The 27,136-nt window shown below is 47.3% G+C and overlaps 1 protein-coding gene across 4 annotated transcripts; it reads left to right on the top strand.

The window, feature by feature from the left end:
- The first annotated feature begins 498 nt into the window (after window positions 1-498).
- On the top strand, window positions 499-26,553 carry tulp3 (TUB like protein 3). Of its 4 annotated transcripts, none has more exons than XM_018730064.2 (14): window positions 499-677; window positions 799-863; window positions 11,117-11,158; window positions 13,403-13,454; window positions 19,209-19,371; window positions 20,990-21,166; window positions 23,176-23,322; window positions 23,870-24,012; window positions 24,236-24,427; window positions 24,517-24,629; window positions 24,778-24,895; window positions 24,981-25,079; window positions 25,547-25,718; window positions 25,834-26,553. In XM_018730064.2, the coding sequence occupies exons 2-14, from the start codon at window positions 844-846 to the stop codon at window positions 25,965-25,967; spliced, it is 1,572 nt and encodes a 523-aa protein (XP_018585580.1). In that variant the 5' UTR covers window positions 499-677; window positions 799-843; the 3' UTR covers window positions 25,968-26,553. The 4 variants fall into 4 exon arrangements, with proteins under 4 accessions (XP_018585580.1, XP_018585581.1, XP_018585579.1 ...); XM_018730065.2 differs by having other exon boundaries at window positions 796-863; window positions 23,179-23,322; XM_018730063.2 differs by having other exon boundaries at window positions 796-863.
- Window positions 26,554-27,136: the final 583 nt, after the last annotated feature.

The raw sequence follows: 27,136 nt of genomic DNA, 5'->3' as shown, positions 1-27,136 counted from the left end.
GAAAGAAAGTCTCACGACCAAAGTTTGGAATTTGTCATCATGTACTTCAGTCTTTACCTTTCACACCTACCTAACAATGGTTACCTAACCAAGAAGAAGCAAACGTGCTAAACCGAGTGGCTCCGCATGTTTCTCTTTTGCGGCGCTTAGTTAGTTTGTGATCCACCCTGCGAATTCGGAATTCAATTCGTAGTACTTAGTTGGTACAGTACTTTTACTAAAAATCATACAAATACGTCGGTGTATCAAAAGCTGATTTTCGAACTTCTTTTTTTGTTGGTCAAATCTGCCGGGAACTCGCGTCGTAAACATTATTAATTGTGTAAGCGTTTCCTAACGCCAGAAAACCCCAAGAGAGTCCAACTAGCAGAAGTTCCTTCTTCGCCTACGCTGCAAAACCACTGCGCATGCGCCCCCTTCAACGGCGTGTGAACTTTCGCAACCAATCACAACGCGACTACAAAAAAAGTGCCACCCAATGGCGTGGCCTGGTACAAGTTGGTCACGGTTACCACGGCTGAGGAGCCCTTGCGTTCTCAGTCAGGCCAACAGCTGTGGGCTCCATAGCAACCGCACATAAACATTTGTGTTTATTCATTTAACTGGCGCCTACAGTCAAGGCGATTTACAATGTTAAGGACAGTATACTAAGTGCCTTGATCTGTTTGTACCGCAGTGTAAGTTTTACTAGACTAATTAAGGAAAAGTTTTGGTCGAGGGTACGGCACCAGGAGCGGGGAACCGAATTCAGCTCCATCTCTCTCTCTCTCTCTCTCTCTCTCTCTGTCCGTCCAGCAGCCGGCGAGGGCTCATCCAGCGCGCTACCCGCTGCCCCCTGGTACCATGAGTTACTCCAGCGCCAGGTAAGCTAATGGGAGTGTGGGAGTACAAAAGAGATCTCGTGAAATCAGTTTAAGAGCAAAGCGAATGCTGGACACGTGCGTGGAAGCGTCGCCAGAGAGAGTGTCGCGGTCTCCGCGGTCGCTCACTTTCATCGCGGGGGGGGGGGGCGCTGAGGGCGAGCCGCTGCCGCACGCGCGTCCGATGAGCTGCCTTCATCACCACCGCGCAAAACCAAATGTGTAAAAGCGCAGTACTAGTTGGCAGTATAAGTATTTCAGATGATGAGTGGAAGAGCACTGGTCCATCCCCACATGATGATGGGGTGGAATTTAGAAAGATGAACCCAACATCTTTCCTCCTCGTGATCAAACCATAGAAGAACATTTACTGGACTCTCGTGTTTAGTTCTATAAACGTGTAGATAAAGGATCACGGTCAGACCCCCCATTGTGAACTGTGGCTCCGGGTTCCAGTGCCTGTCCATTTCCGTGAAGCTCCTTCCAGTGTCCTTCTTCCACGCAGGTTAATATTTAAACGACACAGTGCTGAATGGAGCCTGCATCCAGTAGCTGTGATCAATAATCCATTTGACCGCGCAGCCCAGATACACGTTGTGTGAGAGAGGAGATATCATGGCTCCTATTCGCATTCATTCATTTTGCTGATGCTCCTCTCCAGAGCAGCTTATAATGTTAAGATGCCTACGGTTATTTACCCTTTTATACAGCTGGGTAATTTTATTGAAGAAATTCAGGGTAAGTACCTACTCAAGGGGGGAGGCGGTGCAGTGGCGCAGTGGGTTGGACCACAGTCCTGTTCTCCGGTGGGTCTGGGGTTTGAGTCCCGCTTGGGGTGCCTTGCGACGGACTGGCGTCCCGTCCTGGGTGTGTCCCCTCCCTCTCCGGCCTTGCACCCTGTGTTACCGGGTAGGCTTTGGTTCCCTGTGACCCTGTATGGGACAAGTGGTTCTGAAAGTGTGTGTGTACCTGCACCTGCTCAAGGGTATGAAAGCTGGAGGTGGGCTTCAAACTTGTAACATTTAAGGAGCTCTAACCTGTACACTACCAGCTACCTCCTCTTGTAACATTACAAACAGGTAAATAAATAGGTAAATGGGAACTTTCACAGCCTTTCTATAGTAACAACTGGTAGCATTGGGGTTAGACCTCTTGCCTTTGGACCCATAGGTTGCTAGTTCAAGCCCCACCTCTAACTGTAGTGTAGTGCCCTTGAGCAAGATGCTTACTGTAAAATTGCTCTAGTAAAATTACCCAGCTGTGTAAATGGGTAAGAACTATAACCTTAACATTGTAAGTTGCTTTGGAGAAAAGTATCAGCTAAATGAATGACTAAAATCTGTATGAGCATATCTTACTTTTTTGGTTGATTCATTTCTTGTTATTTTTCCATTTTCTTCTTCGCTAACTGCTTGTCGCTTATGAAATGGATTTTTTTCCCTGCTGTTTCATTGCTTTCACATGCATTTTATTGAATGTCATGTGCTACTGTGTTAGTTTTATATGGCTGTTAAATCTGAACAGAAAGATGGTAGAAGCAAGGTAGCGATGTGCAGGAGTAAGTTTCAGACAACGGTGTTCTGTTGAGATGCTGCAAATTTTACTAATGCGGTCGAGTAAATGATGCTGCCGGTGATCAGTGGTCCAGTTTTCAACTAGGAGGAGTCATTGTGGATGAGATATTCCTTTTGTCATATTTGTCTCCTCTTTTTGCATTAGCAGCACCTTTTTGTAGCACAGCTGTGCCTTTGCCAAGCATACAAATTCCAGTGAGCCATTGAAGAGTGAGAGAAGGTGGGAAGGGTGCCTTCTTCACCCCCCAGTTGAACAGTTTCTTCCATCAGTTCCAAAAACACTGCTGTACACCTGGGACTCCTCAAGCATAATATGGAAAAGTTTGAGGTCTCAGATGCTTATTTTTTTGGGTTATTTTGCGCTTTACCCTGTCATAGACTCAAATCCTACTGAAAAACTGAGAATCAAAGGCCAGTTAAAAGGCCCACTCTTTACGATAGTGGACTGGAATGTAGAGCTGTGGAAGAGTTATGTAAATAGTTGGAAGCAGATGGCGGATTGTGTGTTGCTGCGCAAATCTATTTATTCTGGAGTAGAGGTGTATTTTAGTTTACAGGACTTGCTGCCTAAGTTCAGCTCATTTGCAGTTTTACATCCCTTTCGCTGTGGGGTTCGTACAGTTATCGCACCATAGTCCTGGGGGAGAACTATTGATCCTTCTCGTAGGATGATGCTTGGACTCAGATTCGTTGAACTTACTGGCAGATTTTATTTGGGACAGGACAGGCAGGCATGTGGTAGAAAACTAAACTTGAGAACTATGGTCTGTGGTTGCCTTGTTCCTTCTCTCCTTGCAGCAACGAATAAATTCTCACTATGAAGTGGGGGGGTTCGGTGGGAAAACCGGAGACGTGACAGCGAGCGGTTTGCTTCCTGTAACGTGATCCGTCCCTGAAGTCTGGAAGGGGGCAGATTTACATTTATTTATTCAGCAAACATTTTTCTTCAAAGCGACTTCTAATGAACTCTGTGTAGGGTTATGAGCCCACACATCTTATTCATCAAGGTAACTTACACTGCTAGATACACTACTTACACTGGGTCACTCATCCATGCATCAGTTAACCTAAACAGCATGTCTTTGGAGTGTGGGAGGAAACCAGAGCACCCAGAGAAAACCCACACAGACATGAGAACATGCAAACGCCACAGAGACTGAGTGGGGACCAAACCCACATCCTCTCACACCACCCAGGTGCTGTGAGACAGCAGTGCTACTCACTGTGCCATCATGCCACCAATATCTGGCCACATACTTTGCACTGTACACATTTTTTTATTCCTGTATCACCAGCAAATAATCCGCTGCACTCAGATTTCCTCTGAAAAGGGAGGCATGTTTGACGTTTGGCTTCGGGAAAATAAATTTTCCCAAGAGGCTTTGTTGGTCCTTTATCAGCGTATACTGTGACACGGATTGAGTTCGGGTGGCGTCCAGAGCGGAGGCTTTGCCTTCAGGCAACCGTGACAGCGGACCAACGTGGATTTGGAGGGGGAGTGAAAGTGCGCTACTTGTAAAATGGGGAGTGCCAGTTTTCAGTGACCCGATGCCCTTCCTGTGCGTGTGGAGCCGGACAACATCGCCTTTGATTATTTTGTCCGCTGCCGGAAATGCATTCCTGCCTAGTCGTTCCCGGACTCCTTGGCTGCTGGAATGAGACTGAGCTCTGTGCTGCAGTACTTCAGTTTAACAGTCGTTTCTTAAATCTGTCCTTGAGGTTTTATTTGTAAATTAAATGAGAAACGACCGGGATGAAGTCCTTGTACAACTTGGATTTTCGTAAACATCAGTGGCGCTGCAGAGTTTTATTCTCGATCTTAATGAAAAAAAAAAAGCATTGTCTTCAGTCGTGTGGGCGGATGTAGATAATTTAAGACAATTTACAAATTAATCGGAAACCCAGACACGGGTACCCCAGTTAATTATTTCCAGAGAGAAAATGCAGGCATTTTCCATGTTTAATAACTTGTATTTTCCATAGAATGCATTTTTGTAGTGTTTTTTTCCCACCCAGGTCCCAAAGTGCTTTCCACTGTCCTTTTGGGGTGATCAGGGTGACCACATACCTCATCTCACAGTAATGAGTAGCATCTGACTGCTTGACTGGGTCGGTCAGGGTGTCGCATTCAACCGTCACGGTGAATTGCGGTCATACGTGGTCACCGGGGAGAGGCAGGGCCTCTGGTCACTTTGGTCCGTGGTCATTTTGCTTTCAGAATGATTCATACAGCGGGCCCTCGGGGCTCCGAATGACCGTGACTCCTTTGAAAGCCGGCAAACGTTGTCACAGCGCGACCTTAGGATAACAGCGCTCACAGCGGGGTCCGAGTACCGTGCAGCACATTTACTAAAAACCCACTGACGGCTGATTTTTTATGAGCTGTTTTGTTTGCCAAATGCATCTGGGAACACGAGTGGTTATGTAAGCATTTCTTAATCTAAGAAACGTCTTTGCATCAGTGCGACGCTGAGGTCTCCCAGGTTTCAGAAGTTACTTCTGTGGCCAGTGACCAGTTCCGTAAAGCCCTCTATTTGTGAGGGAGGCCAGCAGCCATAGCAACCACATCTAAACACGTTTCTTTTCTTGGGCGATGCCGTCATTCAGAGCAATTTAGAGTTTAAGATGTGACCCGGGACGTTTCGGATTGTGATGGCTCTAACTGCCGCTCTTCTTGCTGTCCCAGTGCCACGAGTTACTTGATCGCCAGGTAACCCAATAGAAGCACAGAGTGTTACTCCAGCGTGGCCTCCAGAGTCGGTGCGAGTGTAAAAGAGGTCGTGGATGTTATGCGGGAAGCGCTCCTTGCGTTAGAGGCGGGGTTGGCTGACCTTCGCATCTTTTAGCGGACACTTGCTCGACAGTCCCCAAGCGTGAGCGCCGAAAAGCCGGGAGACCGCAGCAGCGCTTTTCCGGCGCATGTGAACCCGCCCGACGACTTGCGTTTTATAGCTGTTTGTGGGAATTTGCTCTTGGAATCTGGATTCTTCGATTGCCTCAAAGGAATTTCGGTTTACCTCTGTCCCTAAGAAGCACTCCAAGTACTGAAGGCACGACAAGCGAATTTTCTGGCCCCTCTTCGGAGAGGTCACCACTGGCTCCACTCGCTGGGCCCAGTTCATTTACACTAGGCTGTTGATGCCTTGTGTTTTTTCCACTGTAGCTCTGACATCCCGTGGCGTCGTTTCATCACGATATCGGTTGCACCATGGTGTCCGATACCAACTAGAATGTCTCAATCTCTCTCTTTCCAGCCCTTTGAGTCCTGCTGTTTCTTTTTCAGATTAGCTGAATCATGGATTTCCTGGAACTTCAACATTTCGTGGAACTTAAAATAACTACGCGTTGACTTGTGGCTTGAAAAGCATGGCATTCATGTTCTGCACACACTTCCCACTGCCTGTCCTGCTCCGAGTTTGCGGTTAACATCTTTCCCAGAGGCTCTTGGGCATCTCAGCCAGCACAGCGGTCGAGTAATGTCGCTGGTATCAAAGTTCGGATCAACTATTAATGTTTTTCGAAAGTTAAACATTTAGCTTTTTTCGTTCGTACGGTGGAATGTGCCACGTGTGGAATGTAGCCTCTCTTTCTGTTGATGTCATGCGTTCATTGTATTTTTCTGCGAGATGTACGTCGCATTGGAGAAAAGCCCGGATAAATAAAGCTTTACGCGGCTACTCCTGTAATGTACGTAAATGTTTGTGTACCAAAGAAAAAACATTGTAGGAAGGTGATTAGGAATCGTCTATTTCGAGTTTTATGCAGCTACTCGTGTGACGAACGTTGGTGTATATGGTGGTGAGAAACAAACTAACTGTACTTAAGCATCTACACGTCTGCAACTTTGCCTCTCTTTCTCCTAATGTAATGCACACTTTGTATTTTCTATAAGATGGACGTCGCTTTGGAGAAAAGCTTCTGCTAAATGAATACGTGTAGATGTCTCAGACAGCCTCGGTACGCAATAATGATGTCATGTCTTGCTGCGGTTCACTGGTAGCCTGTTGCAAAATAAATACTTAATCATCTCCTTCCTGTCTAAGTTGCTGGTGGTGGTCTGCAGGAGTTAAGTGTTGGGTGGCCAGTCAACGTTGAACAACACTGAGTGTTAATTGCTAATCAGCTGAGATGCTACAGCTTTACTGCGTTATATCCCACATTCTGAGTTTTAGGAATTCAGTTTAGCCATGAAATTAATCTTGAGTCAACAGCGGCAGTATGGGGCATGCGTCAGTACCATACAGCACCAGTACGTACCGGAAAGAGCCAAATTTGAGCAAACTAGGGACACAACATGGAATGTTCTTTTGCATCATGTATCCTTTGACTTATCCACTTCTCCTATATATTTTTTTGTATTTAAAGGCATCCTCTATGCTATATTTATCATGGATAGATGCAGTATGTCAAATGTAGGGCTTGGCCACACAGCAGAGTGTTTGTCCTTGTGCTGAGAGAGAGTGTGTACTCAACTTGGTGTGGTGTGAGTTATAGTGGAAGTGCTCCTCTCTCCAGACTGTGGTCACACTGACTCATCTGTGGGCCGGAGGCTTTCTTTTCTCCACCGACCTGTGTTGTCCTCCTTCCCCTTGTCTGCCTGCCGTGAAGCCGCTAGTGGACCGGTTCTTCTGTATGCTTTACAAGTGTTGCTCAGGAGCTGTATCTTCAATCAGGGTTCTTATGTGACATGTAATGAGAGGCTGGTTTTAATACATATCCCCCTGCACGGCAGAAACTAATACAGGTTACATCAAGGATTACCGAAGGTACCCAGTGTGATGTTATATTTAATTTTTGTCTGAAATAGTCATGTTTCGCTAGTGTACGAAGGCAGCTTCAGGAGCTCGTGTTTGGTACTGATGGAAAGAGCTTCTCTGCAGGGACAGATTACTACAAAATGAGGGATCCTTCGTTTGCCAATTTGTTTTGAAAGTGATGTAATTGCTTCCATCTGAGATGGGCGTGTACCGTACCCGCCGATCCACTCCTGAAAATGAAGTCTGTAGGCCTTCTCAAAACTGTCATCCAAGATGGGGCTTCAAGGTTTTCAAGGTCCTGGTCTCCTTTCCTGTGGCTTGAACACATAATTTTTGCAGTATACTTTCCTGGGGCAAATATGTCAGCATGGTTGCTGAGAAATTTTTCTTGGAATAAAAAGGGGGACTCTGGCAGTTAACAGAGAATGAGAGGAATTTAAAACGGGGGGGACCACAAGAGCTAAATGTGAGCTGGAAAATGTTTCGCACAGTAATGTGTCCAGCTTTGTCCTTCAGCCGGAACAACTATGGTATAATTAATTTTATTCAGCATTCGTGAGCCATGAAGAATTACAGACATGCGTTGCTTAACGACGGGGATGCGTTCTGAGAAATGCGTCGTTGGGCGATTTTGTCGTGCGAACATCATAGAGTACGTATACAAACGTAGATAGTATAGCCTTGATCATAGAGTGTACTCATACAAACCTAGATGGTATAGCCTCAATGCCGTCAAGAAATGTGGTAAACACGAGATTTATGGTGCTGCTGCCGGCGTAACCCAACATACTGTTTCACAGTAAACTTTTTTTATAGATAGAAAGAGTACACTCTAAAATAATGATAAAAAGGACAGTGTAGTAAATACACAAACCAGTAACATAAGTGTTTATTATCATTATCAAGTACTACTACATAACTGTACGTGCTATACTTTCATGCGACTGGCAGTGCAGTAGGTTTGTTTACAGCAGCACCACCACAAATAACACGTTGCGCTACGACGTTACGATGGCTACGATGTCGCTAGTCCATAAGAATTTTCCAGCTCCATTATAATCTTATGGGACTACCAGCGTATATGCGGTCAGTCGTTAAGCGAAACGTCGTTAAGCGGCACATGACTGCAATGGGCTGCTGATTTTACTTCTCAACGTCTTTCCCAAAGTTATGTACATGGCGATGGGTGAGCTTTCCCCCAGAATTTAAAGTGCGTAGGTCCGAATCCAAGCAAGTTGCATTTGTGAGGTTGTGTGGAAATCCAAGTTTGCCCGACCACTGTGCTATTGGTGGATGGAGGAAAAGCTAAGTAATGCTTGGCATTTGTAGTTGCTCTAGATGTACTGCCAGTCCTTACACATCCTGCACTCTTCATTTGCTTTACCAGACCATAGGGAACCCAGGGCTTAAATAGACCCAAAAAGTCTGATCCCATTTGAAACGGCACTGGTGCTTTCAGAGGGACTATAATTCATTCATCTCCCTCTTTTTTGAAGCACATGCAAAGCTTAATAAGGTATTCTGAAAGGGAGCCTTCTTTCACACGTGGAAAGCATGCTCTTGGTATGTGAAAGCACCTTCAGCGCCCGTGCAGGTGAATAGACTCCCATGTCCTTACGGGGGAATGCGTTATTAGTGTGTCGTCATGGTCACGGCGTGCGGCTACGGTTTCGGCGACTCCCGTAGGGGAGCCCTGCTCGTTCCAGCGCTCCGAGGGGCGGTCCCTTGTAGGCAATTTGGAAAGTCCATTCAGACTCGGGCTACAGTGCAGAAGCTTTGCTTAGCATGGATGCCGCGAAGAGGCCCTCCCAACCCGCCTATAGCCGCTGGTCCTACAGGTGATGGCTCACGGAAGCGGCCGCCTCTACCATTTCCGTCTCATTCAAAGTAGAGTGCCGGTGAGATGTTCCATGTGTTCCCAACTTAGGTTTGTTGGTCGGAGTGTCGGGTTTGAGCCTGCTGGGTGGAGGTGATCCTGTGTGGTGAACTGCTGGTTGTCATCTAATCTTACACCGAGTTCCTCTCACCAGGTTTGGGTTCCGCTGTGTGCGCAAGTGCCCTGCAGAAGGAGATCTTATCACTTCTTCTGGTGAAACTCGCTGTTTATTTATGTGCGGTGCTGAAAGCTGAGCAGGATGGACCTCGTTGTTTATACGTTTCAAGCCAGCGTTCCGTTGCGTGGGGCGTGTGGCACAAACTGGGAACGCTTGGAGGATTATTTAGTTCGCACACTCCTAGCAACTGGAGGGGGCTGACCTGCGGTTCGCTCCATACGGTTAAGAAACGTGTCGGTTTCCCAACCCACCGTGCTGATGAACAACTTCATCTTTTTGTCTTGGAGATTTATGTTCTTTCTCGGTCTAAAATACGTCAACTTGATCTCGGCGTGCTTCCCGTAAGTGTGTCGAGCTGGTGCGAAGTGGCCTCCTCGCAGACGTTTGGGCTGGGCTGTGGGCTGACAGCTTTCGCTGCTTTTATTTCCTCTGCAGACATAATTTCGCCGTGCTTGGCTCACGCTGTCCATTTTCCACATATCTTTCCACCTCACTTCCTGAACTTGTCACTGCTGATTTCCTACGGAAACTTGAGGCACCTTAACCTCTGGAATATTTCCAGCGCGTTTGAAACGACCGGCTTCCAAATTTCAGATGGTTCGTTCTTCCGTGACTTGGAAAAAAAAAAAAAAAAGAACGTTTCATTTAGCTCCAGCTGAAACTGCTTTCTTCTGCCGGAAAGATTTGGGGCTCTAATTGCCTTTCTGCTGCACTTGGAGCACAGCTCACTGTGACAGAAATCAGAGGTTTTTTTTGATCTGTGCTAATTAATTAAAAAGTGCAACGCGTTTTATTTTGGAGGAGGGATGTGGATTTCTAAAATACTTTCTAGCACTTTGTTAGCCCTCTGCGGTGCATACTAAAAATTAATGAGCCTAAACTGCATCCTTATTGTGCCAAGTGTCTCATTTTACCGACGTCTTCCTAGTACCGGAACAGCGTGAGCCAATTACACAGACTTGAATAAAGATGAATCTGTCATGAATGAGAGTCAAGACGTGACTGATGTTTTTTAATTTAGCCTAAATGTTGTGATTGCTTAGTTAAAACATTTTACTTTAATTCAGCTTAATTTATGAATTAAAATGCCGCGGTTTGCTTTGCGGAGGGGTTTGGCGGTTTTTAGACGACGACCCCAAAGGTGCAGTGTTGATGGTCTCCATGACGACTCCATGGCGACAGTGTCACCGCGGGCCGATGCCACGTCTTGACTCTACCTTCTGGTCACTGGGAAATGAAGCATCCGTGAGCCACTTCCCGCACAATGGGGCGATGGGGCCGGGGGTTGATCGGGAGGCAGCTGCGTGTTAAGACACGGTGGAGCTCTGCTGGGCTTTAGTGGGACCCAGCCCGTGTAATTAAACATGACTCCTGGTCTCAGACGATTGTCTCTGTGGGATCGTGTGACAAGCCCCCGTTTCCACAACACACCACACGCTGATTGTTGGCAAGAGGAGCCCTGTCGCATGTATTTGTATAGCAGGACTGTCAAACATATCGATGGAAAGCGCTACGTAACCGGGGTTCTTGCTTTAACTCCCTCAGCAGGTCTAAAGTTTTTCTAAAGTTTTTCTTTCTCTTGTTTGGTTCCCAAAAAAAAAAATAAAAAAAAAAATTACAGCCTAAAGTCAACATATGTATAACCAGGTAATAGCTTCTTTGGACCAGTTAAGGAGTTGGAGTGAGAAATACACACTGGCCCTGAGCTGAATTTGAAAACCCTACTCTGTTGGATCATTTTGAATTTATTTCATTTTTGGTAGATTCGATGTTTTAAAGCCTTGAACGGACTAAACCTTTATTTTATCTTTTTTGTCCCCCTTTTCTACCCATATTTATAACATCTCTGGCTCAACACGGTGACTCTGAAGACCCCCCAGTTCCAACAGCTTCTCTTCTACCTCATCAACAAGGTAATGTGCACCAACCTCTCCTCACACAGGGGTCTAATCTGTCCTTATTTGAAACAAAAGACTGTTTTTTCTGAAATAAGAGCGTTTAAGTCTGGATTTCACAGCTCTGGCTCACAGTGCAGGACAACCGTCTTGAAAGTATGCACCAGGGGCTAAGAATAACCCATCCAACTGCAAATAATTGTATAAGGCGATGCACGAATTGAGTAGATTGCAGCCTAGACTCTGTCCAGTCCCTCTGGAAGACAGCGGTGCTCCCCACGTCGTTCTTGGCTGCCCGGCAATCAAAGACCTCGTCGGCACCACACCTGGCAGCCGAATTACTGCATCACTGTCGCACTTCGGGCCGGTAACCAAGCAACGGAGTCCTGCACTGCTGCGATGAGTGACAGGTGAAATGGTATGGAATGGAACTTCTGCGACACTTTTTGTCCAGAAGGTTCTGGGGTTCAAATCCCAGGAGACAGCCCAGGTATCCTGAGTTGCTTCATTAAATAAAAATGTAAAGCAGGGTATGTTTTAAACCCCTGCAAAGGGGCAGAAATCACCCGTGTTGTGGGGGACCGTACGGTGACTGAGCCCGTTATGGCTGTATTGGTGCCTAATGAGCTTATTATCATCTTATTGCTTTGCTAAGCTGACACATGTCATCAAAAGTGATTTGCAGTGTTTGACATATACACACAGTAGGTGATTCGATTTTACTAGAGTGCTTCAGTGTAACAGCCCGACTCAAGGGTACCACAGCATTACTGGGGAGTGGGGTTTGATTCAGCAGCCTTCCGCTTCACGCCTTCCGGATTTGGGCTCAGGTTTGGATTCTGTGATTTAGGATTTAGTTCCTCCCAAGCAGCTGCCTACCCATACTCCCTCAGTGGGCGGCACCTGAGGGGAGCCCTGCATCTCACCAATGGAAGCCACCCTATGTTGGGTGGTGTGGTTTTTGAAGTCAGGTGTGGTGGAGTGGTCCAGTTGTGACCTGGCTCTATGACCAGTTTACAGCAGTGCTGTTGCTTAGCAACATGGCCATAGAGATGGAGATGGACCCCGTGGAACTGGGGAGCGACCCCACTGACACCATGCTGTGACAAGTGCTTTTACCCTGCTGCATGTAGTTGTGTGTGTTGTTACTGCCATCACCGTTTCTTGTATCTCTGTTGGTGTTATAAAAATGACTATTTTGGCCAGTTTAGACGTTTATTGCTTCATATAAGTAAACTTGTAATAGCGAGAAAACATGGAACATGAATAGCTCGGATGAAGAAACACACCATGGCAAAATAGATTTTGATGTAGGTGTAGGGCTTTTTAATTTCTACTTTTTGCTCTGCCTCTACTTATATTGCACTTTGCTGTGTCTAACTGTTTGTGCAGGATAAACACATCCACCTGGCATAATGGCTGTACCCGACTGATCGGAAATATAAATAGCAACCCTTCCAAGTACAGGTGGCATCCGCGGTGTAAGGATTCGGGTTGCATGAGTCTCACTCGAAACTAATATCCTAAGATGAGATTCTAATAATTATATGGGCTCAAACCGGTAAAGTTGGACAGATGAGAAATATTGACATTTTGGTGTACGCCCCCTGGTGAACGTGTCCAGAACTGCATTCCTGTCCAGTAGGATTTTGCTGAATTTTAGCTACGGGCGGTCCCCGATTTACAATGGTTTGACTTGCGATTTTCTCGACTTTACGATGGTGAGCTGGCGACAGACATTCAGTAGAAAGTATACTTTGAATTTTGATTTTTTTTTCCTGGGCAAGCGATATGCGGAGCTATACTCTCGCGATGCTGGACAGCAGCAGCGATTGGCATCTCCCATTCTGTCACGCAGAGGTGTGTATTAGGTGTTTAATTACATTTTCGACTTATGATGGATTTCGGGGAACGTAACCCCATCGTAAATCCGGGGCCACCTGTACTTTCATTATTTTTTAAGCTAGTTTGTCTGTTATGTGAAAATAAGTAGGAGGTGACATTTATAAATAGATGTCACATTTGGGATGTCTAACTGGCTGAAGGTAAAGAAAACAATGTTCTTCAGTAATAAATAGTTTTAGTGGAAGTTGCGGGAAGAGTCTACGTACAGCTTGTTTAACAGCTCTGTGTCGCGGCAGTGAAGGGCAGGTGAAGAGGTCTCAGGTCTCTGAAGCTTGATGGATGCTGCATTTCTGGTTGAAGAGAGGTTCCGTGCAAGTGTAAATAACCATCTTGCTGTCTCTCGTCGTCTCCTTCTAGCACCCTGGAAGATGAGAACAGCAGCCTTAGACAGCAGAAGCTGGAAAAGCAGGTAGGAACTCAAGAGACCTCACACTGGAGTAAACCTTGGGGTGCAAAGTGATTCGCGAACTGCACTCGAACTCATAGTGCCTGTCTATGAAGAGAAACCTCAAACCAGCTGGTATGCAAGTATGAGCACTCCTATGGTGGACTGGGGGCCCAGTCATGTCCTCTGTGTCCCCAGGCATGGCTTTTCATTTGTAGTCTTATCTGAGCTGGGACCAGCTGTTTCCTGTGTGTGTGTGTGTGTGTGTGTGTGTGTGTGTGTGTGAGTGAGCATGGTGCTCTGCGGTGGGTGTCTTTTCCACAGGTCCGTGCTAATCGTTCTGCTCGGGGGTCGTTTTGCTCTCCGTGCTTCACCATCCATGGTTTGCCTGAACGGTTCTCTAAGACTACGAAGCATGGTCTGCCAGCGGAGGGGGAACAGTCCTCAGCTCCCAACAAGCCAGGAGACCAAATGGAATGAATGAAATTCATGTACAAATAAGTGAATGGGTGAATGCATGAATGAATAATGGGGCAGTGATGCATTGACTGCGACCGGGGCGGCGACCTCTGAAACTGCAGGAGTTTCTGGTTTTGGCCAGGGCCCACAAGGGGCCTCCCATCCGGGGTCCCGTGGCGGGTCTGAAGGCGACTTGGTTGCGTAACCAGCGTGCAGGGGTTGCAAATGGATTTGGAGAATGGAGGAGATCTGTCTCTCCGTTCCCTCGTTTTAAAAGCCATTTTTTGGAATACTATTTAGTTCACTTGATCGGGGTTGAGTTGCGTTTCCCTCCTACGTATAAATGGTACCGTCTGTCTCCAGGAGTTCTTTTTCCACTTCCGAGATCCCCTCTCTTTCAGTATCCCTCTCTCCCCATCGCTGCCCCGTTCTCTCAAGGAGAAGGACAGAGACCCCCCCACACGCACAGACACACAGAGGATTGCACTTGCTTGTTGAACAGAAAGTGTGTGGTTGCAGTTTTCCTGTGGATTGTCGGGGGGGTACAGGTTGACAGACGCAGAGTGTACAGGGTTGAGTACGCCCCGAGCGTCTCTCTCTTGTTCTCTCTCCCTCTCCCCCCCCCTCCCGTCTCCCTCTCGGTCTCACACACGGCGCTGCGAGCCTCCGATCCAGACGAACACTCTTTGCCCGTCCTGCCGGCGTGTGTCTCAGGATGTCCACGGAAAGGGTGGGTGACTCTGCTTCTGCACATGACCCAGGCATTCGATTGGCACATGCTGTGTTTGAGGAGAAGCACAGCTGGCATGGTCTCTCCTGTTTGCGTTTCAGATATTGTTTTGATGCAGGATATCTCAGTGCAGTGGATGCCTTATGGTGTGTGTTTTTGTATGTCCCTTTTGTCTGAGAGTGTGTTATCTAATGTCTTCAGAGCAGCACATGCTTCCTGGGATGTGCGGTTCTCCTCATGGCAGCTCCTGTCATGTGCTCTTGCTATTAGCCGTGTCTTCCCTCCATTTCAGTGGATTGAGGCAGTTTTATGATGGGGGCTCCGGCAGTGGGTCGGTCTCTCTGGTTTTTTTTCTCTGTCGGTTTTTTTTTGGAGCATTAGTGACTGCTCTCGTACTGCAAATTGTTACCACGTAGATTAGCTTCATAGTACTTAGCAGGCTGGCGAAGGGTCTATCATAACCTTACAGTTGTATATCTTCGTTTCACCGTCTGTCACTGGGAATTAAATGTCGCTGACTGTTGTGCACCTGGTCTAAGGAAATGAACTGTATTCATGTAAGTGTATTGTACATGAGTATAGCTTATGGGCACATTTTCATAACTTTTATGTGAATTAAAATCTATTTGATTCACCAGGTGACCTCTTAAAAGTGTTGATGTGGAATTTTTTTTAAGGATGACCTCTTTCAGACTTGTGTAAGACTTCTCTGCTCTGATTATCTTAGCTCTGTATGAAAAAGGAAATAGCTGCTATCACTTCCAGGGAAGCGATGTAATTAATTTAATTTAAGCGAAGTCTGTCCTCATTTAGACACCTATGTGACTTCTGTGCTTGCACATGAATGGGGAGGGGACCGCTGTAACTTTACAGGATGGATTCCATATTTCAGTGTGCCCTACGCATGGAGGTGTGCACTTTTAGGGCTTGACGGGGGTTAGCCGGACAGTTTTGTCATGTGGGGGAGGTGCCTCACTCACCTGGATTGAGTGAACAGCCAATCACAGACAAGGCATCTGTTCTGCGCAACATAGTTGCTGACATCGTCAGAGGGGGCGAAAGGTACATTTCACAAATGTGAAAGGAAAATGTAATTTTGCTGTGTGACCTTTCGGCCACGTATGTGCACCGTACAACTGTTTTTCTTTGATTTCACAAAGCAATATGACCAGCGTGTTATTGTTACCATAATGAATTGCATCGTCGCATCGTCTCACATCGTCTGAACCGCTTGTCCCATACGGGGTCGCGGGGAGCCGGAGCCTAACCCGGCAACACAGGGCGAAAGGTTGGAAGGGGAGAGGACACACTCAGGACGGGATGCCAGTCCGTCGCAAGGCACCCCAAGCGGGACTTGAACCCCAGACGCACCGGAGAGCAGGACCTGGTGCAACCCACTGCGCCACCGCACCCCCTATAATGAATTGCTTTTTGAAAAATATTTCAATGTGCCCTTGTACAGAGATGCACTTTTAGGGATTGACTGGGGTTATCTGAAGACACACAATGTTTTGTCGTCGTTGGGGGGGGGGCGTTTGCCTCAATCACTTGCATTGAGTGAACAGCCAGTCACAGACAAGGGATCTGTTCTGCACAACACAGTTGCTGACATCGTCAGAGGGGACGAAACGTACATTTCGCGTTGGTAAATATGAAAGGAAAATGTAATTTTGTTGTGTTACCGTTCGGCCGTGTATGTGTACCGCAGAACTCTTTTCCTTTGATTTCACAAAACAATATGACCAGCGGATTATCGTTACCATAATGAAATGCTTTAATCCACTTGTACATGTTTTATTCATAGAGGTCCTATTTTTGGACCGTAAGGCAAATCAGAGACATCCCTTTGATCGCTGGCTCATTTACATGTCATGGGAATAAGTGTCTGTATGTCATGCAGGACAATCCAGCTACTAGAATCTGACCCATGGTTAGAGCTGGATGGTGCTGAGTGATGTACTTGCGATCATCAGGGTCCTACGGGTACAATGAGGTCCACTCTGACACTTCACCACTATCTTGTGTTACCTTTCGCTTGAGTTATTAAGGTATTTTCTAATGCTATCCTCCTGTTACCAGAAGTCGGTAAAAACGAGAATCTTTGATGTAGTATTGGCTAATTGAGGCAGTTGCATAATCAATATCTTGGACAGGGCTTTTAAAAGGCTCTTTTACGGGCTCTCCGACTTTAAACAAATGTTGACACGTTCCACCTGGGTGCGCCTTTATGCAGGAAGCCTCTGTTGTTCGAGTCGCTGCAGTCAGATGGGATGTTTGCTTACTGCGGTAATCGATGATGTCACGGTCAGGATTTAATAGTTTTTTTAAGCTCCTCGTTCTTGTCAGGTAAAGATTTGTTCTTGGGCGCGGTGCCTGATGGCAGCACGAACAGCACGAAAGAGCTTCACATGACTCCGGACACTGGACTCATTAGCGCTAATGAGGCCGCTGCTCTAATGTCGGGGCTGTGTACGGACAGTAGCCGGACTGGTCCTGCGACTCGATGCCAGGGCACCACACGGGATGCGTTCAGCCTCTCCAAAGAAGCCTCGGACCCCGTGAAGCTTAACTGAACGTCAAGAACGTCGATTTTGTGCAGTCGCCAGCAAACGCGGCAAGGTCCACTGGGCCTCCAGTGCAACATAAAACCCATCTCAAGGACTGGCCACTTCATACTGTCACCAGCTTGCTGTTTCCATAGTAACACTTCCTTTCTTTTCATCCCTTTCCTTTCTTTTTCTCCTTTGGAACTGGGGAAATGGCGAGTCACGTGTCGTGTTTTTTTTTTTTTTTTAACGGGGATGGACTAGCTCAACGCACAGTCCATGAGCTGTCAGTGAACTCAAAGTGAGTGAATATTTTTTTATGATGCTAAAAAAAGAAAAATAACAGTTTGCAAGCTTTTTTTTCTGCTGGTGCCAGGATGAACACCTTCGTACCTTTCGTTAGATGAAAATTGGATTGGACGCGTTCTTTCACGTTTGAACACCTTTTCTTTATATAACCGTCCCGTTCATGGAACACCGCTGCAGTGATTTGTGGAAATAACGCACCATTTTTCATATTACAGGCTTATTATTCAGTGCAATTGGATTTTTCTCCAGATTTGCTGCTATTTTACTTCCACAGTGAATATTTTATTGATTCCCTCTTTTTACTCTTTGAAGCACACGGATGCTATGCGTCTTAATAAAACCAACTACTGTAAATAACTCCCAAGTTCCTATTACTTTGACAACCTCAGGTAATCACAATATCAATTTTGGTAAATCTAATGAAAAAGAAGAGTCAATATTAACTTTTAGAAATTGTATAAACATGTAAATTCATCCATTTTCAGTAACCACTTGTCATGAGCAGGGTCGCGGTGGTCCAGAATCTGTTCTGGAATCACTGGGTCCAAGGCTGAGGAGGGTATGCCCTGGATGGGATGTAAATGTGTAAATATTAAATTAGTTATTTAAATCATATAAACAGCTTTTTACCATGAATGCCCGTCCACTAACGTTACACAGACATTACATAGAGCCCGTCGTCTGTGCAGTGGCAGATATAGCCAGCCAGTTGTCTTGCGATTTTATAAACATCCATAAGAAAAATGAGAAAAATATCTCCTGTAAAATTTGCGAAGGCAAAGAATGCTAAGTCGAACAGTAAAAAACGTGACAATAAAGGACAAGTTAGAAATCATTTAAGTGCACTGAATGCAGCGAGAAGCCGAAAGACGATATTGCAGTTTAGCTGGTTCTGCTATTTAAGCAATTTTTCAGAATAAACCAAAAATAAAAGCGCAGAAACTAATTGGTGGCGACATATTGTTGAAGGTTTATTGTTCTCAGCATGAGACAAAAAAAGATGAAAGAAAAAAAAGTGAAGAAAGTGGAGGAAGGAAAGCATGAGAAAGAGAGCATGCTGCAGAAAAAGGGAAAAGAAATAAAATCTGGCTGTGACCCTGCGCTCGCTCTGATCTGTCCCCTCCAGAGCTCAGAATGCGTTTCTCGAGTCGGGGTCTGAAGGTGGTACAACACAGACAAAAAAAATCTCTCCTGCACACTTCATTATTCCTGTTTCAAAAATTTGCATAGTAAGTATTTGAATGTACAGTATATATAACATGTTGGTGTACCTTTTACATTTATTCACGTGGCTGACGCTTTGTTAAGCTACGAAATAATGGTAATTTCATTCCCTCACTTTGGGAATTCACCTAACGGGGTGATTTCACTAAAAGTATTAAACCCCAGGGGGATGCGGTGGCGCAGTGGGTTGGACCACAGTCCTGCTCTCCGGTGGGTCTGGGGTTCGAGTCCCACTTGGAGTGCCTTGCGACGGACTGGCGTCCCGTCCTGGGTGTGTCCCCTCCCCCTCCGGCCTTACGCCCTGTGTTACCGGGTTGGCTCCGGTTCCCCGCGACCCTGTATGGGACAAGCGGTTCTGAAAATGTGTGTGTGTATTAAACCCCATTAAGCGAGGGATGGGTGTGTGTGTGTGTGTGTGTGTGTGTGTGTGTGTGTGTGTGTGTGTCTGTCTATGCTTTTTACCTGCTAACGTGGTGAGCCCCGCTGAGGTTTCACCCCCCTGTTCCACAGAGGGCGTTGCTGGAGCAGAAGCAGCGGCGGAAGAGGCAGGAGCCTCTGATGGTGCAGCCCAACCCCGAGGCACGGCCCCGGCGCTCCCGGGTGCGCCGCAATGAGGAACAAGCCCCCCTGGTGGAGTCGCGGCACAGCAACACCAGCGATATCATTCTGGATGGTGAGATGGGGATGGTGGGATGGAGGAATGCAGGAGAGGGGAAGAAGTATGAGTCTAGGTAGCAAGAAGGAAAGGGCAGACAAGACCAAGGGAGGGTGAGATGGAGGTATGGCACGTGAATCAAACTGACAGGTAAGGCACAGCTACAGGAAGGGAAACGTGGTCAACTACAAGTCTTCCCCCACTTTACGAAGGCAATGTGTTCCCTGAAAACCCTTCATGAGCTGAATTCCTGTAACTTGAAGATGCAATTATCATTAATTTCAACACTAAAATTGTTTGGGCATCTCCAAGCCCCACACATTTACATTTATTCGCTTTGCAGACACTTTTGTCCAAAGCAACTTACAATGGATACTATGTAGTGTTTCTAGCCCACACACCTTATTCACCAAGGTGACTTACACTGCTAGATACACTACTCACAAGGAGTTACTCATCCATGTATCAGTGAAACAGACTCACTCCATGACACTCACACCCTATGGGGGAACCTGAACAGCATGTCTTTGGACTGTGGGAGGAAACCAGAGCACCTGGAGGAAACCCACACAGACACAGGGAGAACATGCAAACTCCACACACACACTGAGCAGGGATCAAACCCACGTTCTCTCATACCACCCAGGCACTATGAGACAGCAGCGCTACTCGCTGTGCCACCATGCTGCCCCACCATGCTGCCCCACGCAAACTGCTTCTCCCGAGCGGGGTCACGGCGAACTGGAGCCTGACCTGGCAGCACAGGGCGCAAGGCTGGAGCACACCCAGAATGGGATGCCACTCCATCGCAAGGCACCCCAAGCAGGACTCAAATCCCAGACCCACCATAGAGCAGGCCCCGGCCAAACCCGCTGCGCCATCGCGCCCCCCAAGTAATGCCTATGGACAATAAAATATCACCAAATACTATTAAAATGGACACAATTACTTCAGTGGTTAACAACACTTATAAAAAGTAATTCTCCCTTAATTACTAATGATGTTGCATGGCTCTCCACCTTCACCCTCGAGCTCTTCTCTAGCTGTTTCGTACCGTACCCTCAGCAAAGCGTGGGTTCCGCTCGGTGCTCCCGTTTACTCCCACACTCTAAAGGAATGGTCCAGGTGACTTGGAGTATGTGTGTGTTGCTTTGCTTTATAGATCAGAAGGTGACTGTAGGGAGTTCAGAGCAGTGTATCTAGGATTGTAAGTAATTTTTGATGAAAGCAACTGCTAAATACCAGTTCATCATCATTATTAATGATTACACATTTACATTCATTCATTTAGCAGCTGCTTTTCTCCAAAGTGACTTACTATATCAAGCTGCATACAATTATTTTGCCCATTTATACAGCTGGGTATTTTTACTGGAGCAATTTAGGGTAAGTACCTTGCTTAGGGGTACTACAGCTGTAGGTGGGATTTGAACCTGCAGCCTTTGGGTATAAAGGCAGCAGGTCTAACACCACTACCAGCTGTCCTGTACACAATTAACCTATTGTGATTATTAATCAATAATCATTGTACTTTGGAGAGAAGCATGTGCTAGATGAGAATGTCGATGTCTCGGTGTTTGGCTGAAGCTTTTCTGCGAGTTGCTCAAAGTGAGTACTCGTGTTGTTGTACCGGCAGGTATCGATGGGCCAGCGGCGTTCCTGAACTCAGAGACCTCTGATCTGGTCAACAAGGTCCAGATCCTGTCTGTCAGTCAGCCGCAGTCCCCTGTGGCAGAGGAACCAGACGGGGATGGGGACACGGAGCAGCTGCTGGAGACCAAGACGGACGTCCACGAGCTGTTGAAGAGGCAAGGTGAGCGGGGCCAGGCGTGCGGACAGCTGGGCCGGTGGTACGCACCGTATGCCGCTCTTCATTCCAGCCGAGCTCTTGGGGAATTTGCTACGACTGAGATTTCATCCATCCCTCCAGATCATCATTTTCAGAATTATTCATTAAACCACAGGCTTCCCTCATATCAAAGGTACAGTGAAGGAAAAAATGGGTGAACCTATTGTGGCTCAGGGACACATTAATTTTGCCATTGAAACGGTTTGTTTTAAGAGTTCACGCTTGTGTGGGGAAGCATGTATTTCCTTCATGTGCTGGTTAAGAATAATCATTCCTTTTTTATTTTGCTTTTTTCTTTTTACCTGGTACAGGTATTTACTACAGTGGATTTACAACTCTTGTAGATGAGCAAGTGAAAGAAACACAAGTTCTGTTTTCTAAAAGGGCATTTTACTTTAACCTATGAAATTAAATAGTGTAAAAACCCAGTGAAGTGCTGTTAATTTGAAGGTAGACCGGGTAAAAACCCAGGACAAGGGCTGGGTGTACTTTGCCCCCAGTTGTTCTGTAGGATAGTTCCTGTATCCTGTCACATGGGCCCAGAAGTTCTCCTTCAGCTTCCTTTGGGTGGAAACCTGTACATCCCAACCATCCCTCATGTGTCACTGATTTTGGAGTGTCCTTCCGTGGGCTCGGGTCCCAGTGAAGACAGCGGCTGACATTGCAATTGGTCCCCAACTTGGGAAATTTCTAGTAACCAACTCTTTGCTGACAAGTACTTACAGTAGCACTTATGTTTTCATAAAAAGATGGCTGGCGTACCAGTTCCAGTCGCCCGATGTGCTGGCAGACAGCGGTCGCGAACAGTAGGCGCAGACTTCGGTTTTTCAGAAGAGTGGAGGAGGTGGAAAGACGCAAACAGAAGGTGAACCAGCTGTAGATGATCCCATGCCCTCGACATGTATCGGTTTTGAGCCCATCGGTGATGTGTCGCCTCTGTCAAACTCCACATCCATGTAACACCTCCAGCTCTGAGTTTATTGTGCACTTGTCTGATGTGTGGAGTAAAAGAAGGGATGGAGGTCCATTTCAAAAGTGCATTTCACTGACTGGAGGGTGGATACAGGTGCACACGTCACCGTCAAAGCAGTCATGCAGTCCCAATACTGCAGTTTCTGCCCATCCGCGTAACACAAGTGGCTCCGTACAAAACTGATGACGAGCCCCTCGTCCACACTGTTTGAACATTTTGAGTAACAGTGCAACTCTAGATCCTAAAGAAGTTTGTAAGGAGGGGACCAATTGTACTGGCTTTACTCTTTGAGTGAGGGTAGTTGGCAACGGGGTGGGGACACGGGTGGTATGGTGGCACAGCGAGTAGTGTTGCTGCCTTGCTGTGCTTGAGTGGTGTGAGAGGACGTGGGTTTTATCCTCGCTCAGTCTGTGTGGATTTTACATGTTCTCCCCGTGTCTGTATGGGTTTCCTCTGGGTGCTCTGGTTTCCTCCCACAGTCAAAAGACATGCAGTTCAGGTTCACCCATAGTGTGTGTGTTCCACTGATGTATGGATGAGTGACCCAGTGTTAAGTAGTGTATCTAGCAGTGTAAGTCACCTTGGTGAATAAGGTCTGTGGGCTGGTAACACTACATAGAGTTCATTGGAAGTCACTTTGGAGAAAAGCATCTGGTAAACAAACTGATGGGAGGACACACACACTGGATGACTGAAGTTTACCTCCTGTTCTCTGGATTAATATGCAGGTGGGAATTGGAGTCCAGGAGCCCTTGAGCTTTAACTCCATCTGGGATTTCCAACTTTCCCACACTTTCGTGATTCCCTTCCTTTCCCCGTTTTGATCATTTCCACACTAAACCTTTGCATTCTAGAGTTGCTTAGTTTTAACACAGGTGAGGGACTCTGTCTCTCTGGGTTGAGGCTGGTGATGTTCCTGCTGGAGTCAGTGTCCCACCAGCATGCCGTAAGCACCCCTTCGAGTTGTGTTTGTGCCCCAGTGACGTGTCTCTCCCCGCAGTAGCGCGGGACACCCCTCACAGCCCCGCCGAGCACAGCTCCTCCCCTGCTCTGTCCGTCCAGGAGCAGGTGGACGAGGGGCAGGAGAAGGCTCCCGCGGAAGCTGCACAGCGCCCCCTGTCTGCCAGGGAGAAACTGCTCCAATCAGGTAGCGAGTTGCCCCTCTAACGGACGTGGAGACTTGGGTGCTGGGGGTCCTTGCTGCTGTCTCACCTGTAGTCTCCGGGGCCTCCTTTGGCGTGCGCGCTGCGGTCGTCCCATGGCTCGCGGAAGGAGGCCTTGCGCCGCACGTTTCCTTGCGCCCTCCCCTTTCTGCATGCGAGGTGCCGATGCAAAGTATTTCAGTGTTCTTACCTCATGGGATTCCTTCCAGCTTGCATGCCCTTCCCAAATTAGAAAAACAGCCTGGATGGGAGCGATTAGTTTTTGCCGAAGGAACGTGGAACGGCTTTGCGTGGCTTCAGCTGTCGTTTATCTGTTGAAACGTGCGTGTTGGGTGATGACAAAACTCTTTCTTTGCTAACTTTTTCTTGGTTTGCTGAACAATGTTAGCGGAGCTGAAAAAAGGCAAAAATTCTGTGGTTTTCTTGATCTGGTTCTGCTGTCAGCGGATGTATGGGGGGGACTGATGAGGGTTTGTTGGGTCGCATCCCTTCCCACCTGCCTGCCTTCACCCGTCCTTTCCACATACGCAGGGCTCTCTGGCAGCCTGAAGTACGACGAGGCCAGTGATGATGAGGAGGAGGAGGAGGAGGAGGAGGAAGACCGTGCCCAGTCCCAGTCTCCAAGCACAGAGACTCCCCGACCTGCGTCTGCCTCCAGTGCCAAGTCCAACACTGTGAGCCCGCACCCCCTCCAGCCCCTCCCCACCACCAGCCTATTTGAACAGTAGTTAATAAAAGAAGTTTATTTAAATAAGAGCCTTGGTAAATGTAGAGAAAATCTCCTACAGTCATTTAGTACCAAAGATGCTGTGGGACTGGGCTTTGTACAAACGTTGGATTCATTTCACTGTCATGCTTGACCCACCCCCTGCTCCCTGATGAACATGAACCCCTTAGGAATGCACAGACCCTGGGTCCCCCACTGCGGAGGCCCTCGCCATCGAGGTGGACAACCTGGAGGAGTTTGTGCTGCAACCCGCACCCCGTGGAGTGACGGTGAAATGCCGCATTACACGAGACAAAAAGGGCATGGACCGCGGCTTGTACCCCACCTACTTCATGCACATGGAGAAGGAGGACGGCAGGAGGGTAACGGACTTGTTTCAGGGGCCGGGGGAAGACCCGTTTATGCTTAAGAACATACTGTGTTTTCACAGAGCACCGCTTTTCCACCGCAGGTGTTCTTGCTCGCGGGAAGGAAGAGGAAGAAGAGCAAGACGTCCAATTATCTGATCTCGGTGGACGCGACGGACCTGTCCCGTGAGGGCGAGAGCTTTGTTGGGAAACTGAGGTAGGCCGGCGTCCTTCTCCATGTTGGTCCCAATGCGATCAAGAGCACAGAGCAAAAAGCTGATTTATGGGTGATCTCTGCAGGACCTGGAAATGTTATCTTCTGATTGGCTTTCATCCCTCCACCGCCCTTCCCTCATCCTGTCCAGGTCCAATCTGATGGGGACCAGGTTCACAGTGTATGACAATGGCATCAACCCCAACAAGAACCCTGGGTCTCTGCTCGAGGAGTCCAACAGGCGGCAGGAACTGGCCGCCATCTGCTATGTGAGTCCCACATGGGACCGGCGAATTGCTGCTGTACCCATGCAGGTGGTCAACTAACCAGCTGGGTGTGATGCTTCTTCTGCAGGAAACCAATGTTCTGGGATTTAAAGGTCCCCGCAAGATGACCGTGATCATCCCAGGCATGAATATGAACTTTGAGCGGGTCCCAGTGCGACCAACCAGTGTGAGTCTGCAACACTTTCCACACACATAAGGTACCTTTCAAGGGATGGTTCTGGTCCCAGGATGGTCACCAGAAGCAGCTTCCAGTGGCTTCCTTCCCTTGTGTGTTTACTGACTACATCGAGAGACTCTGCTCTCCAAGGGCTCTGAAGTTGTCTTAATTTCATCCTTGTCTCCCCTAATTATTTAATGTTAGTAAGTAGCACCATTATTTGGCTCACCACTCCCTGAGTCCTAGGAGTGAATCGATTGCTAACTGAGAGGCACCATGGAAACCTTGTGGCCCTCAGGACCCTCCAGAACGAGTTCACATGGTTGACCATACTTGACCATTACGCAGTTATCCTTGATGGCTGACGGAGGATAAGGGTGAAACATAGAGTTACAAAAACTTGCACTGCCCAACAGAGGGTGGAGTGTGTGCATTTTGGAGTCTCCCATCATAACCGCCCGGACCTGTTTCTGCAGGAGCAGGAGAGCCTGCTGTCCAAGTGGCAGAACCGTGCCCTGGACAGCCTCATCGAGCTGCACAACAAAGCCCCGGTATGGAATGACGACACGCAGTCTTACGTGCTCAACTTCCACGGCCGCGTCACGCAGGCGTCTGTCAAGAACTTTCAGATCGTCCACGACAACGACCGTAAGCAGCCGCCCGTTTCCCGTGTCTGACCCGTTTGCGAGCCAGTTGTTTGTAGGCGTGGGTTCATCTGTCTCTGAAATGACTTTGAAACGTTCTGCCCCCTTGTGTTTGACAGCGGACTACATCGTGATGCAGTTTGGCCGTGTGGCGGAGGACATTTTCACCCTGGACTACAACTACCCGATGTGTGCCCTGCAGGCCTTTGCCATTGGCCTGTCCAGTTTCGACAGCAAGCTGGCCTGTGAATGAGGACGACCCAGCTTGCCTTTAGCATCCCGTGTCCCCTCCACCATAGCACCCTGTCTGGTGTCCTCTGGCCCAGCCCCACAAACTTATGACTTTCCCTTGAAATAAACCCTCTCCTGCAAAGCCCTTCCCCTGGTTTCCTTTTTACCCCAGGGCCTTCTGTTGGCAGTGACACTCCAGTTTGCTACTGTGGTCATCATGAGCCCTTGTGTTCAGTCTGCTGCATGCAACTCAAAAAGGGACTTGTAATTATAATGAGAGGATGGAGACATTCGCATCCATATTTTTTGTAGAAAAATTAAAAACAAGTAAAAATGATGGTAATGAGGGGTAAGCTGTCTAATCATTATGCCTCTTGTGAAATGTCAACCTTGAACTTAAATATTGTTTTCTTATGTTTTCTGTGTTTCTGTGGTGTCAGCTGTGTCAGCTGGCATGTTTCTCTACATGGTCTTCATACGAGCAGAAAGAAAACCTGAACACTGCTGCTTCAGTGTCTGGGCTGTTTTGGCCGTGGGTTTGAATCTAGCTCAGTTTGTGTGGAGTTTGCATGTTCTCGTGTTCACGTGGGTTTTCTCCAGGTGCTCTGGTTTCCTCCCAGAGCCCAAAGACATGCAGTTCAGGTGAAATGGAAACACTAACTTTCCTGCAATGGACTGGCACCCTGTCCAGGGTGTTCCCTTGCTTTACGCCCAGTGACTGGGATGGACAAAGGACAGTTGCAGCCCTGACCAGGACAAGTGGCTAACGAAAGTGAATGAGTGAGAGAAACTCCTTCATATTTACAGGTTGAAACTGGTGGTTAAGGATCCATTGTCATCTCGGGGGTCAAGAACCACAGGGCTTGTAGGCTGGGCCTGTCTACTGGATCAGAGGTCTTTTAGTTAGGTCTTTTAATTTCAGTTAACAGTTCTTTGTTGATGTATAGTCTTAAAATTAGTTTCAACAGTTTTTTTTCTTCTTGGATGTTAATGATAGTTTTGTTGCATCAAATTGGTCAGTGGTTTCAGTGGTCCTCTTTGCTGGAAATACCTGTCACACCTTTTTGACTAACCTCGGAAGCTTTATCTAAAAAAACTTTGATACCAAATTCCGTTTATCTTGTAGTGGATTACAGGATGTTTTGTCGGATTTGTGTGGTCCTAGATCACGTTGAGTGCCTAAAAGTGAAT

Source organism: Scleropages formosus, chromosome 21, assembly GCF_900964775.1.
Source record: "Scleropages formosus chromosome 21, fSclFor1.1, whole genome shotgun sequence".
Taxonomy (NCBI): Eukaryota; Metazoa; Chordata; class Actinopteri; order Osteoglossiformes; family Osteoglossidae; genus Scleropages; species Scleropages formosus.
Note: the sequence above shows the minus strand (reverse complement) of the source record. Positions and strands in the feature narration are given on the sequence as shown.

Coding starts and splice junctions, on each gene's coding strand:
- tulp3 (XM_018730064.2), top strand. CDS start 844: ATGAGTTACTCCAGCGCCAG. Junction 11,159..13,402: donor TCTTCTACCTCATCAACAAG/GTAATGTGCACC, acceptor GTCTCCTTCTAG/CACCCTGGAAGATGAGAACA. Junction 24,013..24,235: donor CCAGTGCCAAGTCCAACACT/GTGAGCCCGCAC, acceptor TGAACCCCTTAG/GAATGCACAGACCCTGGGTC.